The sequence below is a fragment of the Mytilus trossulus genome, chromosome 11 (genome assembly GCF_036588685.1).
Source record: "Mytilus trossulus isolate FHL-02 chromosome 11, PNRI_Mtr1.1.1.hap1, whole genome shotgun sequence".
Classification (NCBI taxonomy): Eukaryota; Metazoa; Mollusca; class Bivalvia; order Mytilida; family Mytilidae; genus Mytilus; species Mytilus trossulus.
This window is the reverse complement of record NC_086383.1, coordinates 50,611,333-50,627,707: the sequence shown is the minus strand read 5'-3', so window position 1 is coordinate 50,627,707 and position 16,375 is coordinate 50,611,333. Positions and strand designations below refer to the sequence as shown.

The 16,375-nt window shown below is 32.3% G+C and overlaps 1 protein-coding gene across 1 annotated transcript in view; it reads right to left on the bottom strand.

Moving 5' to 3' along the window:
• Nucleotides 1-934: 934 nt before the first annotated feature.
• The window catches only part of LOC134690130 (uncharacterized), an 84,306-nt gene continuing 68,865 nt past the window's right edge, over nt 935-16,375 (bottom strand). Inside the window, exons 22-35 of the mRNA XM_063550104.1 lie at nt 14,515-14,664; nt 13,757-13,857; nt 12,770-12,889; nt 11,947-12,160; nt 9,600-9,702; nt 7,972-8,069; nt 7,415-7,549; nt 6,954-7,050; nt 6,110-6,234; nt 5,592-5,684; nt 3,885-3,970; nt 3,239-3,338; nt 2,473-2,592; nt 935-1,691 (exon numbers count right to left, since the gene is read on the bottom strand). Coding sequence (XP_063406174.1) covers nt 1,557-1,691; nt 2,473-2,592; nt 3,239-3,338; nt 3,885-3,970; nt 5,592-5,684; nt 6,110-6,234; nt 6,954-7,050; nt 7,415-7,549; nt 7,972-8,069; nt 9,600-9,702; nt 11,947-12,160; nt 12,770-12,889; nt 13,757-13,857; nt 14,515-14,664 — 1,677 coding nt within the window. The 3' untranslated portion in view covers nt 935-1,556. The remainder of the gene's footprint in view (nt 1,692-2,472; nt 2,593-3,238; nt 3,339-3,884; nt 3,971-5,591; nt 5,685-6,109; nt 6,235-6,953; nt 7,051-7,414; nt 7,550-7,971; nt 8,070-9,599; nt 9,703-11,946; nt 12,161-12,769; nt 12,890-13,756; nt 13,858-14,514; nt 14,665-16,375) is intronic.

Here is a 16,375-nt window from a genome sequence, read left to right as displayed (position 1 = left end):
TAGTATCCAGCTAATAGAAAGGCTGTTTAGATAACCAGATTTGGAACAATACTTATATCTATATTCTTTCAAAATCAGATATTAAATCCTTTAAAATATCTTTAAATTAAAACAGATCTAAGATGGATACAAAATTTATAAGTTCTTGAATAATAATAATTTTGACCTACAACTTTCAGAACTATAATATACTCTTTTTTTTAGTTCCTTCCTACATACATAATATAGCGCTACATGTATATCATAAAAAGCTTATGACTTCAGTAATAGTGCAATTTCTAAGTGATTTTTCTTTTAATCTATTTTGTGTTTTTATCACAAACGTTTATAGAATATTTCATAAATCAAATTTTACAATTTTGCTTATATATGTTGTTGGATTGCCATCTCATTGCTGCAAATTCCACATCAACTTTATTCATTGGATAAAAAAGGCTGACAAAAATTGAACTAACTATCAAAATTTTGACAAATGAATAAAATCCTATTGAGACCAATATTTGAGCATTACATCTTCTATCCTTATTGCATTTTAAACATTGCACTCAGCATTGCAAAACTAAACTAAAACTTTAAACTTCAATACCAAATAATACTGCTGAAAACTCATAACATTTTCCTATCAGACGACAAATAATTTGTCTTATCATTTAGTTCAAGCCATTGAAATCTTTAATTGTGCAAACCTACTGTGGATTCATTATTATTCGTTGGATACCAATTTTTGTGGGTTTCGTAGGTACAGGTGAACCACGAATTTATATATTTAACGAAAATACAAATTTTCTATAGGCTATGTACATAGAAATCAGCAAACCACGAATTCAGATATCCACAAAAATGTAAATTTTCTTTAATCCGTGAAAAATTGATATTCACGAAAATAAATGAATCCACAGTATTTGACAGATATTATAACAGGTACATTGTACCAGTATATCATTTTTGTAGGAACCAGATATCTCAAATTTAACAATAATAATAATTTTTAATCAACAAAACATAACTCAATGTGCAAGAAATCATATAAATACAAACAAATACTGGAGCTTTACATGTAAATATCACAGTTATTCTAATTATATATATCACAGTTTGTGTTTTTAACTTCTCAATTGACCGATAAATCCAATTTTGAAAGGGAGTTCCCAGTAATCTAGATATATATATTCAAATTCATGATTGAACTAGGAAAATAGAAACTATCGAAGAACGGTGTGAATATTCACATCCCATTACTTCTTTTTATTTTAACCTTTCCTTATTATAGTTCTATGTCCATTACTCCTTGCTTACATAAATATTCATGTCACTTCAAATTTTTAAAGTAATTGTATGGCTGCTAATCTCTTCAGACAAGTCTAAATAATTATCAGAATGCATCAAAATGCCATAATAGTTTTCCACAACAAAGATGTTGCCTAAAACTGTGGCACTAAACATCACTTTGTTCAATCATATAAAGATCTGAAAAATGGGAGGTAATTTGAAAAAATAATTATTAAAATTATCTCCCTTGAAAATTCATTAAACTGTTTTTAATACAAAATTTGATATTATGAAATATCCAAACTAACATTAAAAGGATCATCAACTATTTTTTGATGAATTTCTATAAACAATGGTACATAAGTCACAAAGTCCATAAAATCAATATATCCTGTCCCAAATCTGTTAAACTTGCTTAAAACCTGAAAATATACATAAAATACATAGTTTGATTTTTTTTTTTCCTTGAAAACATTTTTAATTACAGCCATTCAAGAAATTACAACCTTATTTCAAAATAGAATATGCAATTTAAAAAGGTTCAACTGATATGCGTTAAAAGACTTTTTTTTTTTTACATATGATACATACTGTGGATTTATTATTATTTGTTGGATACCAATTTTCGTTGATTTCACAGGTGAACGAGTTCAAATGTTCAACAAATAACATAATTTCAATAAGCTTTGGCAAAACCATGAAATAAAATATCCACAAACGAATATTTAAGTTTTCAGCAATCCACGAAAATTGATACCTAAGAAAACAAATGAATTCACAGTATTCTTTTGGTTTTTTTTGTTTTTTTTAGTCAGCACTGATGTTTTTTTAATACATCGTAAAAGATAACATTTTAAGAGTTATATTTTTACATGTGAAAGGACATTATATAAACATTTCTCAAATTCTAAAAAGAAATACTATTTTGAATTCAAGATGTCATTTCAACATTTATACTGATGCTGTCTCATTAGCAAATATACTCATCTCATTTTATTCATACTAATTAAACCTAAGCATCATACCCTTAGCCAGGGGGGTTCAGATGAAGCCCCCCTTGAAAACAAACAAGCACTGTTAAAGTCAATGTTCTGTTCGAATTGTGACTGTTAAAGTTGAGTTTGTGAGTCCAACAACCCGTCCCTTGGAAATTCCTGGCTACGGGCCTGAGCATGATTATCATCTTGTTAATAACAAACTTACATATCCCACACATTCAGGGTCCAGTCCACCTGCTGTTAATTCTACTGCTAGCTGTGATGCTTTAGCATTGCCATTGTTGTTAGTTTCATAATCACCGTCTGCTAACAGTCCAAATAATTCCTGTAATAAATTTTGGAATTAAAAAGTACAATTGAATATAAAATCATTGTCTGCTGAAATATATATATCAAAGTGTCCATAGAACAAGATGCTCCACACACACTATCATTTTCTATGTACAGTGGACTCTGAAATTGAGGTACAGATTTTAATTTGGTATGAAAAATTAGTAAGATCATATCATAAGGAACATGTTTACTAAGGTTTCAATTTGATCTGACTTCAACTTCATCAAAAACGACCTGTACCCAAACTTTAACCTGAAGCAGGACTGAGATGGTTGGACAAACAAATGAATTGACAAAAGGACAGAAAAACGAAGGCACAGAACAAGAAAACATAATGATCCTCTACTATTGTAGACGGAGCATAAAAATCTTAAGACAAGTCAATTTACTGTTTAAAACAATTACGTTTAAAGAAGGCTATTTCAATCACATATGACCTTAATGAATTTTTGAAAATCACTCCAAATAAATGCTCAAAAATTTAAATAAGAACAGCAAAGTATCAACCTAATATTATTCAGAGAATGTTTTTATGCTCAGCATGACTTAAAAAGATGTCAAAGGTTTCACATGTTTTTGTTCACTTATTATTATTCAATTGATTTCAAAATGAACTGATTTATTTTGACAATGTTTACCTTAGAAGTTTCCATCTTAAGATCTAAAGCATCATAACTTCTTCTTTTCTTCTTAGTTTCTTCTGGATTATCTTTAATCAATATCTTCTTTATAACAGGGCTACAACAGAAAAGAAGAAATGCAACTTTTGTTTAAAAAATATATATCGTAATTCACCAGTTATAGTGTTGGAATCTGTTTCTCTAGTGATTGTTATCTTTCCGTTTCAAAGATTTGCAGAAAGTTGTGTTCTTTATATGTAATGTTATCAGACATGGCCTCCATTTGTCATAATAGGAATTGGAAAGAAACCAAAATAATTTGAAGTCATAATTAATTTTCAACCAATCACTTGCCGAGAGCAGAAATTTTACTAGTGAGGAGAAATATTTTTTCTAGTACACATTGTGTTCAGGGGCCAGCTGAAGCATGCTCCCACATGCGAGTTTTTCTTGCTGTGTTTAAAACCTCACCAGGTTGCCTTCTGCTAATTCTGCTCTTTGGTCAGGTTGTTATCTCTTTGACACATTTGCCATCTCCATTCTCAATTTCAATTGGAGGATTTTTATTCCTATATTTATTTCCATGTACTCTTACTCTTTGATGCAATTCCATCTCAATATCTTTATTGAAAATATTGTGAGTAGATTATGTTTTTGTACTTACTCCATTTGAGAGATTTTCTCTGACAATGCAGCTATTACTGTAAACAGTTGGAAGTTAATTTTTCTTCTGCCAGGTAAATTCAAAATCTGCAAGAAAAAAAGACATTTAAAAGTAACTGTTAAAGGGCAATAACTCCTCAAGGGGCAATTGACAATTATGGTCTTATTAAATTTTTTGTAGATCTTACTTTGCTGAACATTATTGCTGTTTATAGTTTATATATATCTATAATAATATTCAAGATAATAACACAAAACTGAAAAGTTTCATTAAAACTACAAATTAAGAGGCAACAAGTTTCCATTTGTCTGAAAATTTCAAGGCAGATAGATCTTGACCAATTGAACAATTTTACCAACTTTCAGATTTGTTTTAAAAGCTTTAGTTTTTGATCTATAAGCCAAAGACTGCATTTGACCCCCGTATTCTATTCTAAGAAAGGCAATTAAAAGTAACTGTTGGATGCACAAAAAATGTTGAACAGTATTGCAGATATTCAAATAACAAGAACATGTTTAAATAAAAAAAAAATGCACAGAGAATGCATGAAAAACCTCATTGTGCATATTGGAATTGTTGCAAGAATAAAATTGGATATTTCGAAAACATTTAATCAAATTTTCACCAATTCAAAAATTACATAATGTTTCCACTTAAGCATTCAAAGAAAACTCAAGTTACGGTACAATATGTGATAAAGTTTACTAAAATATTTGACAATTAAATTTCCATAACTCAAAAAATAAAATAGCAAAAGGAACACAAATCAGTGTGTCAAAAGAGAAAACAACCTGACCAAAGAGCAGAAAACAACCAATGGGTCTTCAACACAGAGAGAAAATTCCACAACCTTAGTCAGGTTCACTAAGTTCACAAACAAAATATGTAATAGTTTAATGAAAATTGAAGTCGCACCAAACTTCAACATATGGATGAACTAAAATAAAAATCAAGAGGCTCTCAAGAGCCTGAATCGCTCACTGCATTTCAGAGGAGAAGATTTTTAAATGTTAGCAAACTTGATGAACAAACTGTGTAAAATTGTCTTTAAAGGGAAATAACTCCTCAAGGGGCAATTGACAATTATGGTCTTATTAACTTTTTTGTAGATCTTACTTTGCTGAACATTATTGCTGTTTATAGTTTATATATATGTATAATAATATTCAAGATAATAACACAAAACTGAAAAATTTAATTAAAACTACCAATTAAGAGGCAACAACTCAACATGTTTCGATTTGTCTGAAAATTTCAAGGCAGATAGATCTTGACCAATTAAACAATTTTACCAACTGTCAGATTTGTTTTAAAAGCTTTAGTTTTTGATCTATAAGTCAAAGACTGCATTCGACCCCTATGTTCTATTTTAAGCCATGGTGGCCATGTTTATCGATGGATTAAAACTTCGGATACAATTTATAAACTAAATACACTAAGGAATATTTAGTTAAAGTTGAAGGTATTTGGCCAAGTAGTTTCAGGAGAAGATTTTTTAAATAGTTTACGACAACACACGAAGACGATGGACGACAACAACAGACAACAGACGCCAAGTGATGGCATAAGCTCACATGGCGAAAGGCCCGGGTGAGCTAAAAACATAAAAGATCAATTTACAAAGGCCATAGGCTCATGACTTAGGACAGGCCCAAAAAATGTGGCGGGTAAAACATGATATATTTAATAAAACTCTAAATAACATACCTGATATATATAGTCAAACTCTGACTCGGATATTAAATTATGATTGACCACTTGTAATGCCCCTTCTAATTCTTCTATATTCATTTCTATATCCTGAAAAATCCAACATAGATACTAAAATTGAGAATGGAAATGGGGTGTCAAAGAGACAACAACCTGACCAAATAAAAAAACACAACAGCAGAAGGTCACCAACAGGTCTTCAATGTAGCGAAAAATTCCCGCACCTGGAGGAGCAATTCAGCTGGCCTTTGTTTAATTGATTGAAAATGTTTTATCATATAAATAAAATAAATGAAACTGTTTTACATATATATTCTATTGGTCGCCTTTAATAGTACACTTTTCAAATGTTGGAACTACAATGGTAAAATAAAATAAAGCGTCAACATTAATACTTTTATTAAAGGGACATAATCTTTGACACAACATCTAAAATATAACCCAATCAAAATACAAATCAGTTGTATTATTAGCTTTAGTTTGTTCACCTTAGGGGAGATAACTCTTGTACTTACAGGATCTGGATGTAGATGTCTGAAGAGGGCGCTCTGTTGGCGTCTAAATTCTATCGGCTGATTATTATCATTTTGTTCATTGAAGAAAACCTCCATACAGTAAAGACTTAATAAATTCTTGTCTCCTGGAATACAAAAAGAAAATAATAAAAAATATGGATGTGATGTCCTTCAATTTATTTATTTTCAATATAATTTCAGATCGCATTATTCTCTTCTTTTTTTTGGCATATTTTTTCTATATTCTTTGAGGTTTTTTTTTCTTTTATTTCCCATACTTTTACAATTATTTTCTATTCTGAAAACTCCACCCCCCCATTCCTTTTCCTTTCAGTCATGATATTAGTTTTACTTCTACTTCATTTTCTAATTTTCTTTTGCTCCCCTTTTTTCCTTCTTGATTTTAAGGAAGCTGGCTTGTCATGTTTTGGATTTTTTGTCAGACTTTCGTAATCCTCTGGTTTTATCCATTTGAATGCCTTAAAAAAATTTGCCCAGTGACCCCCATTTTTCTTTTTGTAAATCTTTTACATATATAATGATAAGCCATCTATAAAAGTCTTATAAAATTTTTATTAATTTTTATTAGTTTTTGAGACCTTAAAATTGTCAATGATAAGGCTATGAAAAGTCAAGAGAGAATTTTTTTCCCCAAAAATTTCAATAACTAATATTTCGAAAACAAGCACAGTGACCTATATATATTTTTTACTCTTTGGATCCCTTTATTATTCCCCTATCAATATAAACTCGCGTTTTGATAAAGTGAATTACTTTGAAACTGAGAAGTGAACTCCCTTAAGCTTTATGTTTCTACCCTTTGTAGAGTTCTACTTTAACGTACCTTCTAACACCATCAATCTATCATCTATACCAGTTAACTTCTCAGCACATCTCTGCATCTCAAGATCTATTTGAGGTATTTCTCCAGTCTTACAAATCTTCAAGATAAACAAATAACGGCAATGTAGCTACTAAATATTCAATGCAAAAAAAACATGTATAAAATAATTATAAACAACTTAACATTTTGACATAAATTATATTTTCTTACGGTAATTATCCCATATTACTGGTCAAATTATCTAAGATTATTTTTTTTAAATATTCAAGGTCAAAGAAAACAGATGTATTTTATCTGTTTGATTATAGGTCGAAAGTTAGGATCAGTTTGTCAACAAATACTTTTCGATACAAACATTGACTGTCTATCATATTATTTTTTTTTCTTTTGTGACAATACAAAATATTTTTTCTTCTTACAATGTAAAAATTAACTTGAATTCTAGTAAACAGCATTCTTACCTTTTTGTACATAGATTCATCTAATCTCATAGCAATAACTTCATCAGTAATATCTTCTGCTCTAAGAGGGACAGAAGGGGGTTCATCCTCATCATCTCCAAACTCATCCAAATTCTTACCCTTTTTCTTCTTTTTCTAAAAAAAATTTCGTATGAATAAATAACCTCCTAAAAACAAAATTTTAACCAACAACAAAAACAATTACTGTTGATTCATTTATTTTCATGGGTACCAATTTTCATGGATAAGGGAAAAATTGTATGTTCATGGATATTTAATTTCATGGTTTTGCCAATGTCTGCATACAAGCCTATAGAAAATTTGTCATTCGTTGAACATTTAATTTCGTGGTTAACCTGTACCCACGAAATCCACCATAATTGGTATCCAACGAATAATAAGGAATCCACAGTATGGGGTTTTAATCCTTCAATCACATTAGTTGTAACTCAAATGAATATTTTTCCCTTAAAGAAATAATTTGCCATCATTTCTTACCTTGAAAATGATCAGGGTTCCGAATTAACCCCTCCCTTTCTACCACTTTATTTGCTTACCTTCTTTTTACTCTTTTTCACTTTAGGTTGGTACTGAACTCTGGCTATTTCTGGAATTAACTGTTTGGCCCTTTCTGCTATCTGACCTAACTTTTTACCTAAAGTTATAAAAACATAATTTAAGCACTACAATCTCCAAAAATGCATCCCATTGCATTTTTTCCTAAATCTATGGGCACCATTTGTGCACTATGCTTGATCAGTGGATTTTTTGGTGTTTTGAGAACTCTTGGATTTAGCATGACGGTCAAGTTTTGTTGGTAGAGTAAGCTCCAAAATCTAGAGTGACAGAAAGTTGTCTCATTGATATGCATACCACATCTTCTTATTTCTATAAACCTCTGACAGGGAATCTCAAACCACCTGGCCATCAAGCTGTCCCGCCTTTTTGAGAACTATGATAAACAAGAAAGATAATTGTGAGCAGTTATTCTATCTATTTATTTATTTTTATTTTTTTTGGGGGGGGGGGGGGGGGGGGGGGATTTTTCCATCAGTGACCCTATTCTTTACCAGCAGACATGTTGTTGATTGATATTTCTCCAAGCAAACACCAACACCCCATACCTAATTATAATGAGAACTTACTTTGAAGTACATGTAGATCGTCAGTGATCTGTCGTTGTTTCTTGTCCAGCATTTCCAGGGTATAAGAGATCTTCTCTAAATATTGCTCTGATACCCCTCCACCCCATCCCTAATTATAATGAGATCTTACTTTGAAGTACATGTAGATCGTCAGTGATCTGTCGTTGTTTCTTGTCCAGCATCTCCAGGGTATAAGAGATCTTCTCTAAGTATTGCTCTGATACCCCTCCACCCCACCCCTAATTATAATAAGATCTTACTTTGAAGTACATGTAGATCGTCAGTGATCTGTCGCTGTTTCTTGTCCAGCATCTCCAGGGTATAAGAGATCTTCTCTAAGTATTGCTCTGATACCCCTCCACCCAACCCCTAATTATAATGAGATCTTACTTTGAAGTACATGTAGATCATCAGTGATCTGTCGTTGTTTCTTGTCCAGCATCTCCAGGGTATAAGAGATCTTCTCTAAGTATTGCTCTGATACCCCTCCACCCCACCCCTAATTATAATGAGATCTTACTTTGAAGTACATGTAGATCGTCAGTGATCTGTCGTTGTTTCTTGTCCAGCATCTCCAGGGTATAAGAGATCTTCTCTAAGTATTGCTCTGATACCCCTCCCCCCTGCCCCTAATTATAATGAGATCTTACTTTGAAGTACATGTAGATCGTCAGTGATCTGTCGTTGTTTCTTGTCCAGCATTTCCAGGGTATAAGAGATCTTCTCTAAGTATTGCTCTGATACCCCTCCACCCCGCCCCTAATTATAATGAGATCTTACTTTGAAGTACATGTAGATCGTCAGTGATCTGTCGTTGTTTCTTGTCCAGCATCTCCAGGGTATAAGAGATCTTCTCTAAGTATTGCTCTGATACCCCTCCACCCCACCCCTAATTATAATAAGATCTTACTTTGAAGTACATGTAGATCATCAGTGATCTGTCGTTGTTTCTTGTCCAGCATTTCCAGGGTATAAGAGATCTTCTCTAAGTATTGCTCTGATACCCCTCCACCCCACCCCTAATTATAATGAGATCTTACTTTGAAGTACATGTAGATCGTCAGTGATCTGTCGTTGTTTCTTGTCCAGCATCTCCAGGGTATAAGAGATCTTCTCTAAGTATTGCTCTGATACACCAACACCCTGCAATTAAAGGAATATTTTTACATTTTAATTTATAATATGAATTAAACATTAGTAAAAAATAAATAAACTGTCAAAATGGTGTGTTGTGTTTAATTTTCATAGTTTCTATGTGACATTTACCTGCATATTTTCTTTGCTGCTGGTCTATTTCAAATATATTTTTTTTCAAATTGAGGCAAATAAAAAATCGCTCCTTTACCCCTATCAAGAAAATTAGAAATGTTGTACTCTAAGGACTGCAGTGTTTAAACTAGAGGCTCTAAAGAGCCTGTGTCGCTCACCTTGGTCTATGTGCATATTAAACAAAGGACACAAATGGATTCATGACAAAATTGTATTTTGGTGATGGTGATGTGTTTGAAGTTCTTACTTTACTGAACGATTTTGCTTCTTACAATTATATCTATCATGAACTTTGCCCATTAGTAACAGAGAACTATATTTGGTAAAAATTTACATAAATTTACCAAATTAATGAAAATTGTTAAAAATTGACTATAAAGGGCAATAACTCCTTAAGGGGTCAATTGACCATTTAGGTCATGTTGACTTATTTGTAGATCTTACTTTGCTGAACATTATTGCTGTTTACAGTTTATCGCTATCTATAATAGTATTCAAGATAACCAAAAACGGCAAAATTTCTTTAAAAATTACCAATTGGAGGGCAGCAACCCAACAACCAGTTGTCCAATTCATCTGAAAAATTCAGGGCAGATAGATATTGACTTGATTAACAATTTAACTTCTTGTCAGATTTGCTCTAGATGCTTTGGTTTCATAGTTATAAGCAAAAAACTGCATTTTACCCCTATGTTCTATTTTTAGCCGTGGCGGCCATCTTGGTTGGTTGACCAGGTCACGCCACACATTTTTTAAACTAGATACCCCAAAGATGATTGTGGCCAAGTTTGGATTAATTTGGCCAAGTAGTTTCAGAGGAGAAGATTTTTGTAAAAGATTACTTTAATTTACGAAAAATGGTTAAAAATTGACTATAAAGGGCAATAACTCCTAAACGGGTCAACTGACCATTTTGGTCATGTTGACTTATTTGTAGATCTTACATTGCTGAACATTATTGCTGTTTACAGTTTATCTCTATCTATAATAATATTCAAGATAATAACCAAAAACAGCAAAATTTCCTCAAAATTACCAATTCAGGGGCAGCAACCCAACAACCGATTGACCGATTCATCTGAAAATTTGAGGGCAGATAGATCTTGACCTGATAAACATTTTTATCCCATGTCAGATTTCCTCAAAATGCTTTGGTTTTTGAGTTATAAGCCAAAAACTGCATTTTACCCCTTTGTTCAATTTTTAGCCGTGACGGCCATCTTGGTTGGTTGACCAGGTCACGCCACACATTTTTAAAACTAGATACCCCAAAGATGATTGTGGCCAAGTTTGGATTAATTTGGCCAAGTAGTTTCAGAGGAGAAGATTTTTGTAAAAGATTACTTTAATTAACGAAAAATGGTTAAAAATTGACTATAAAGGGCAATAACTCCTAAACGGGTCAACTGACCATTTTGGTCATGTTGACTTATTTGTAGATCTTACTTTGCTGAACATTATTGCTGTTTACAGTTTATCTCTAACTATAATAATATTCAAGATAATAACCAAAAACAGCAAAATTTCTTCAAAATTACCAATTCAGGGGCAGCAACCCAACAACAGATTGACCGATTCATCTGAAAATTTCAGGGCAGATAGATCTTGACCTGATAAACATTTTTACCCCATGTCAGATTTGCTCTAAATGCTTTGGTTTTTGAGTTTTAAGCCAAAAACTGCATTTACCCCTATGTTCTATTTTTAGCCGTGGCGGCCATCTTGGTTGGTTGACCGGGTCACGCCACACATTTTTTAAACTAGATACCCCAATGATGATTGTGGCCAAGTTTGGTTTGATTTGGTCCAGTAGTTTCAGAGGAGAAGATTTTTGTAAAAGTTAACGACGACGGACGACGACGACGACGGACGACGGACGACGACGGACGACGACGGACGACGGACGACGGACGCCAAGTGATGAGAAAAGCTCACTTGGCCCTTCGGGCCAGGTGAGCTAAAAATCATTGATCAATCATTATTTTCCACAAAAAACACAAAACTTAACTCATTCTTCAACAAAAATATAAACTTACTGAAATAGATTAATCTACAAATGCCAGACAGATTTTTGGCAGTGTATAAAAGATCTTTATTTTATTTATCACTAACACTTACAGGTCTTGCCACATCACGACCTCTACTAATCGTGACAATGTCATGGAACATGTTAAGTTGGTGTTTGTCCCATCCCATACCATGGCTGTTTCCATCATTTTTATCAATCGGCATTCCAGTACGGGGTGACAAGATGGGCTCTCTATCATACCTCATTGGCTGACCCTCTATTATATTCTTGTAAATTCTTTCATAGAATGGTAGTCTATCCTTACTGCAAAAATAATTAATCAAGTTCATGAAAAAAATATATGAATTTTACAAATAAAAAATTGATGTTCTTTTGGAATTGTAATGGTTAGAAAATCTTGAATTTTTCATATTTGTATAAAGTATTAAACTGTCCATCATGTCAGATAGAATTTTAAATTTACGATAGAGTTTTTTTTTTACCAAGAAAGTTTTTGGGGTACTATTTTTTTTTTAATTTCATAGGTATTAGTTAATAAAATGATCAATAAAGTAAACATTTCCAATAATTTTGTGTGCAGAATTTGTCAAAACCATGAAATCAAGTACAAATGTATCTAAAATGGATTTTTTCCCAATACTGTGGATTCATTATTATTCATTGGATACCAATTTTAGTGGATTTCATGGGTATAGATGAACCATGAAATTAAATGTTCAACGAATGACCAGTTTTCAAAAGGCTTGGGTGAAGACTTCGGCAAAACCACAAAATTAAATGTCAACGAACATGCAAGTTTTCCTTCATCAACAAAAGTTGGTATCCACGAAAATAAATGAATTTACAGTAATCAATGAAAATTGTAGCCCAATTTAAGTGTGCACTAATAACAGTATGCAAAATCTAATTTACCTGACAATACAGTATTTAGCAAGGAAATCTAATGGATCTCTCATCTCTCTAACTTCCTCTTTAGTAACAGGGGCCTCTGCAGCCTGCTTACTTCTACTTCTCTTGTGTGTTGACCTTGGCCTGCAATGAAAATTTGGAAACAAGGTCAAAGTTAATAGGACATCAAACTAACGATAACAATTCATTTGTTAATGGATAAATATCACAGTGTGGTTGGTATACATTTTTTTTAAGTCAGCAAAGGTGAAGCCTGAGCAAAAACAAAGAGTACATACAGAACAAGGAAACTATTTACTAAATACTAATTGCCATTTCTTAAAGACATACATCATATTAGTCTAAATGTAACACCTAGAGAAGAACTTACAGATATTTTTATGAAATAAAATAAAATTGAGAATGGAAATGGAAATGGGGAATGTGTCAACAACAACAACCGGACCATAGAACAGAAAACAGCAGAAGGTCACCAAAGCTTTATTTACAAATCACTGCTATTATATGGTCAAATTTCCTCTACAGAAAAGAAGAGATATTATTCAGTTTTATAATCTGTTGCAATGCTTACAATTTCAAAGAAATTTTGTTCCAAATATTTAGTTCCTGCAAAATTAATATACCAGGTAAACAGCAGAAAATAATATACTTCTTAAAAAGATTAATTTAAATGTTAGCAAGAAGTTCAATACTGTTAATTACAAGTGAAACAAAGCAAATTTGTTTTTATTTTAACCAAATTACAGAAGATATTTGAACTTAAGGTATTACTGTAAATTCAGAAATTATTGCGTGCATTTATTTCTGCGATTTTGTCAATTTCAACTTAAATGCGATTTTAATTTTAACAATTTTGGGGAAAGTCATGCTTTATTCAGTTAAAATACTACAAAATGCGAGTTTCAATTATTGCGTTTACGACTCTGTCGCATTATTCGCAATAATAAAAACCTCGCAATAATTTCTGAATTTACAGTAATCAAAATTTACATGTTAACTTTCTTCTTCCTCTGTGTTGGTGACTTAAGTGCTTCTTTAAGTTTAGGTACAGGTAAAATAGCCGTCCGTCTGTCATCTTTAGCAGCTCTCTCCTAAATGAAAGGTAAAAAAAATTCTGATCCATTAAAACTTTTTTGTATAAAAATGTTATTTATAATGTAAAATATAAAGTACATGTTTTTAATATTGCTATGGATGATGTTTTAATGTTAAGTTTGGAAGTTGATACCAGAAATACTATCGGCTGATCAAAAGATTTCAATACCACATTTAAGACAGACTGACTCTGGAGTATGTATTTGTTTCTACAGGTTACTTTAATACTCTGTAATAAGACATTTTGGTGCTTGATCAAGTAATAGCAAAATAAGTCATGTCAAACTCACAATCAGGGCAATTTGGGAAGCAATAATCTGTTTTGTGATGATTTTATTTTTGGTGTATAGAAATCATAAATCAGTTATTTTTTCCCTTAACAGCCCTGACAATAAGCTTAGTGTACTTCTCTATTTATTTTGCTTCACAATAAGTTCTTTTTAGCCAATATTGATCTCTATCTACTTTCATGATATGTAAACATGTAGTTTTATAAGGGTGAGATCCATGCAGTTTCACATCTTAGCAACAATTGAAATTCATATTATTATTCTACTCGACAAAGTGGCAAACACTAGTTGGTTTACAGTACCAATTTAATTAAGGAAGAAATGAATACCTTACAAAATCTATAATATATAAGAAAATCCTACCCTTTTCTGTTCTGTGATTTCTGGTAGGGGTGGTGTGTCAAGTCGTACCAGTTCAGGTAGTTTGATGGGTGTGGTATCCTCTGGCTCTGGGGTCACTATGGCTGTCTCCTGTTCCTTCACCTGAGGTAGGGGGGTCTGTGGGGTACAGCTCTATAAAAATATATTCACAAATCTTAAATCTTCAGCAATCTCTTTTGGTAAATTCATTCACAAAAATTGTTTGAAACTGACCACTATTTTATCATACTTTATTGATGAAAACATCAATTTCACACGGTTTAATCATACTTGTGTGTTAAAAAAGGAAATTTGTATTGTTTTTGTGGAAGATTAACTATCTGGTGGTTAATACGAACCGATCACGGCTAGGCAAAACTAGAGGCTCTAAAGAGCCTGTGTCGCTCACCTTGGTCTATGTGAATATTAAACAAAGGAAGCAGATTGAAAATTGACTACAAAGTTCAATAACTCCTACAGGGGTCAATTGACCATTTCGTTCATGTTGACTTATTTGTAGATCTTACTTTGCTGAAAATTATTGCTGTTTATAGTTTACCTATATCTATAATAATATTCAATATAATAACCAAAAACAGCAAAATTTCCTTAAAATTACCAATTCAGGGGCAGCAACCCAAAAACAGGTTGTCCAATTCATCTGAAAATTTCAGGGCAGATAGATCTTGACCTGATTAACAATTTTACTTCATGTCAGATTTTCTCTAAATTATTTGGTTTTTGAGTTATAAGCCAAAAACTGCATTTTACCCCTATGTTCTATTTTTAGCCGTGGCGGCCATCTTGGTTTGATGGCCAGGTCACCGGACACATTTTTTAAACAAGAAACCCCAAAGATGATTGTGGCCAAGTTTGGATCAATTTGGCACAGCAGTTTCAGAGAAGAAGATTTTAGTAAAAGATATATAAAATTTACGAAAAATGGTTAAAAAAATTGACTTTAAAGGGCAATAACTCCTAAAGAGGTCAACTGACCATTTTGGTCATGTTGACTTATTTGTAACTCTGACCTTGCTGAACATTATTGCTGTTTACAGTTTACCTATATCTATAATAATATTCAATATAATAACCAAAAACAGCAAAATTTCCTTAAAATTAACAATTCAGGGGCCGCAACCCAAAAACAGGTTGTCCAATTCATCTGAAAATTTCAGGGCAGATAGATCTTCACTTGATTAACAATTTTATCCAATGTCAGATTTGCTGTAAATGCTTTGGTTTTTGAGTTATAAGCCAAAAACTGCATTTTACCCCTATGTTCTATTTATAGCCATGGCGGTCATCTTGGTTAGTTGGCGGGGTCACCGGACACAATTTTTAAACTAGATACCCCAATGATGATTGTGGCCAAGTTTCAAATAATTTGGTCCAGCAGTTTCAGAGGAGAAGATTTTTCTAAAAGATTACTAAGATTTACGAAAAATGGTTAAAAATTGACTATAAAGGGCAATAACTCCTAAAGTGGTCAACTGATCATTTTGGTCATGTTGACTTATTTGTAGATCTTACTTTGCTGAACATTATTGCTTTTTACAGTTTATCTCTATCTAAAATAATATTCAAGATAATAACCAAAATTTCCTTAAAATTACCAATTCAGGGGCAGCAACCTAACAAGGGAATGTCATATTCATCTGAAAATTTCAGAGCAGATAGATCTTAACCTGATTTGTCAGATTTGCCCTAAATGCTTTGGTTTTTGAGTTATAAGCCAAAAACTGCATTTTACCCCTATGTTCTATTTATAGCCATGGCGGCCATCTTGGTTAGTTGGCGGGGTCACCGGACACAATTTTTAAACTAGATACCCCAATGATGATTGTGGCCAAGTTTGGTTAAA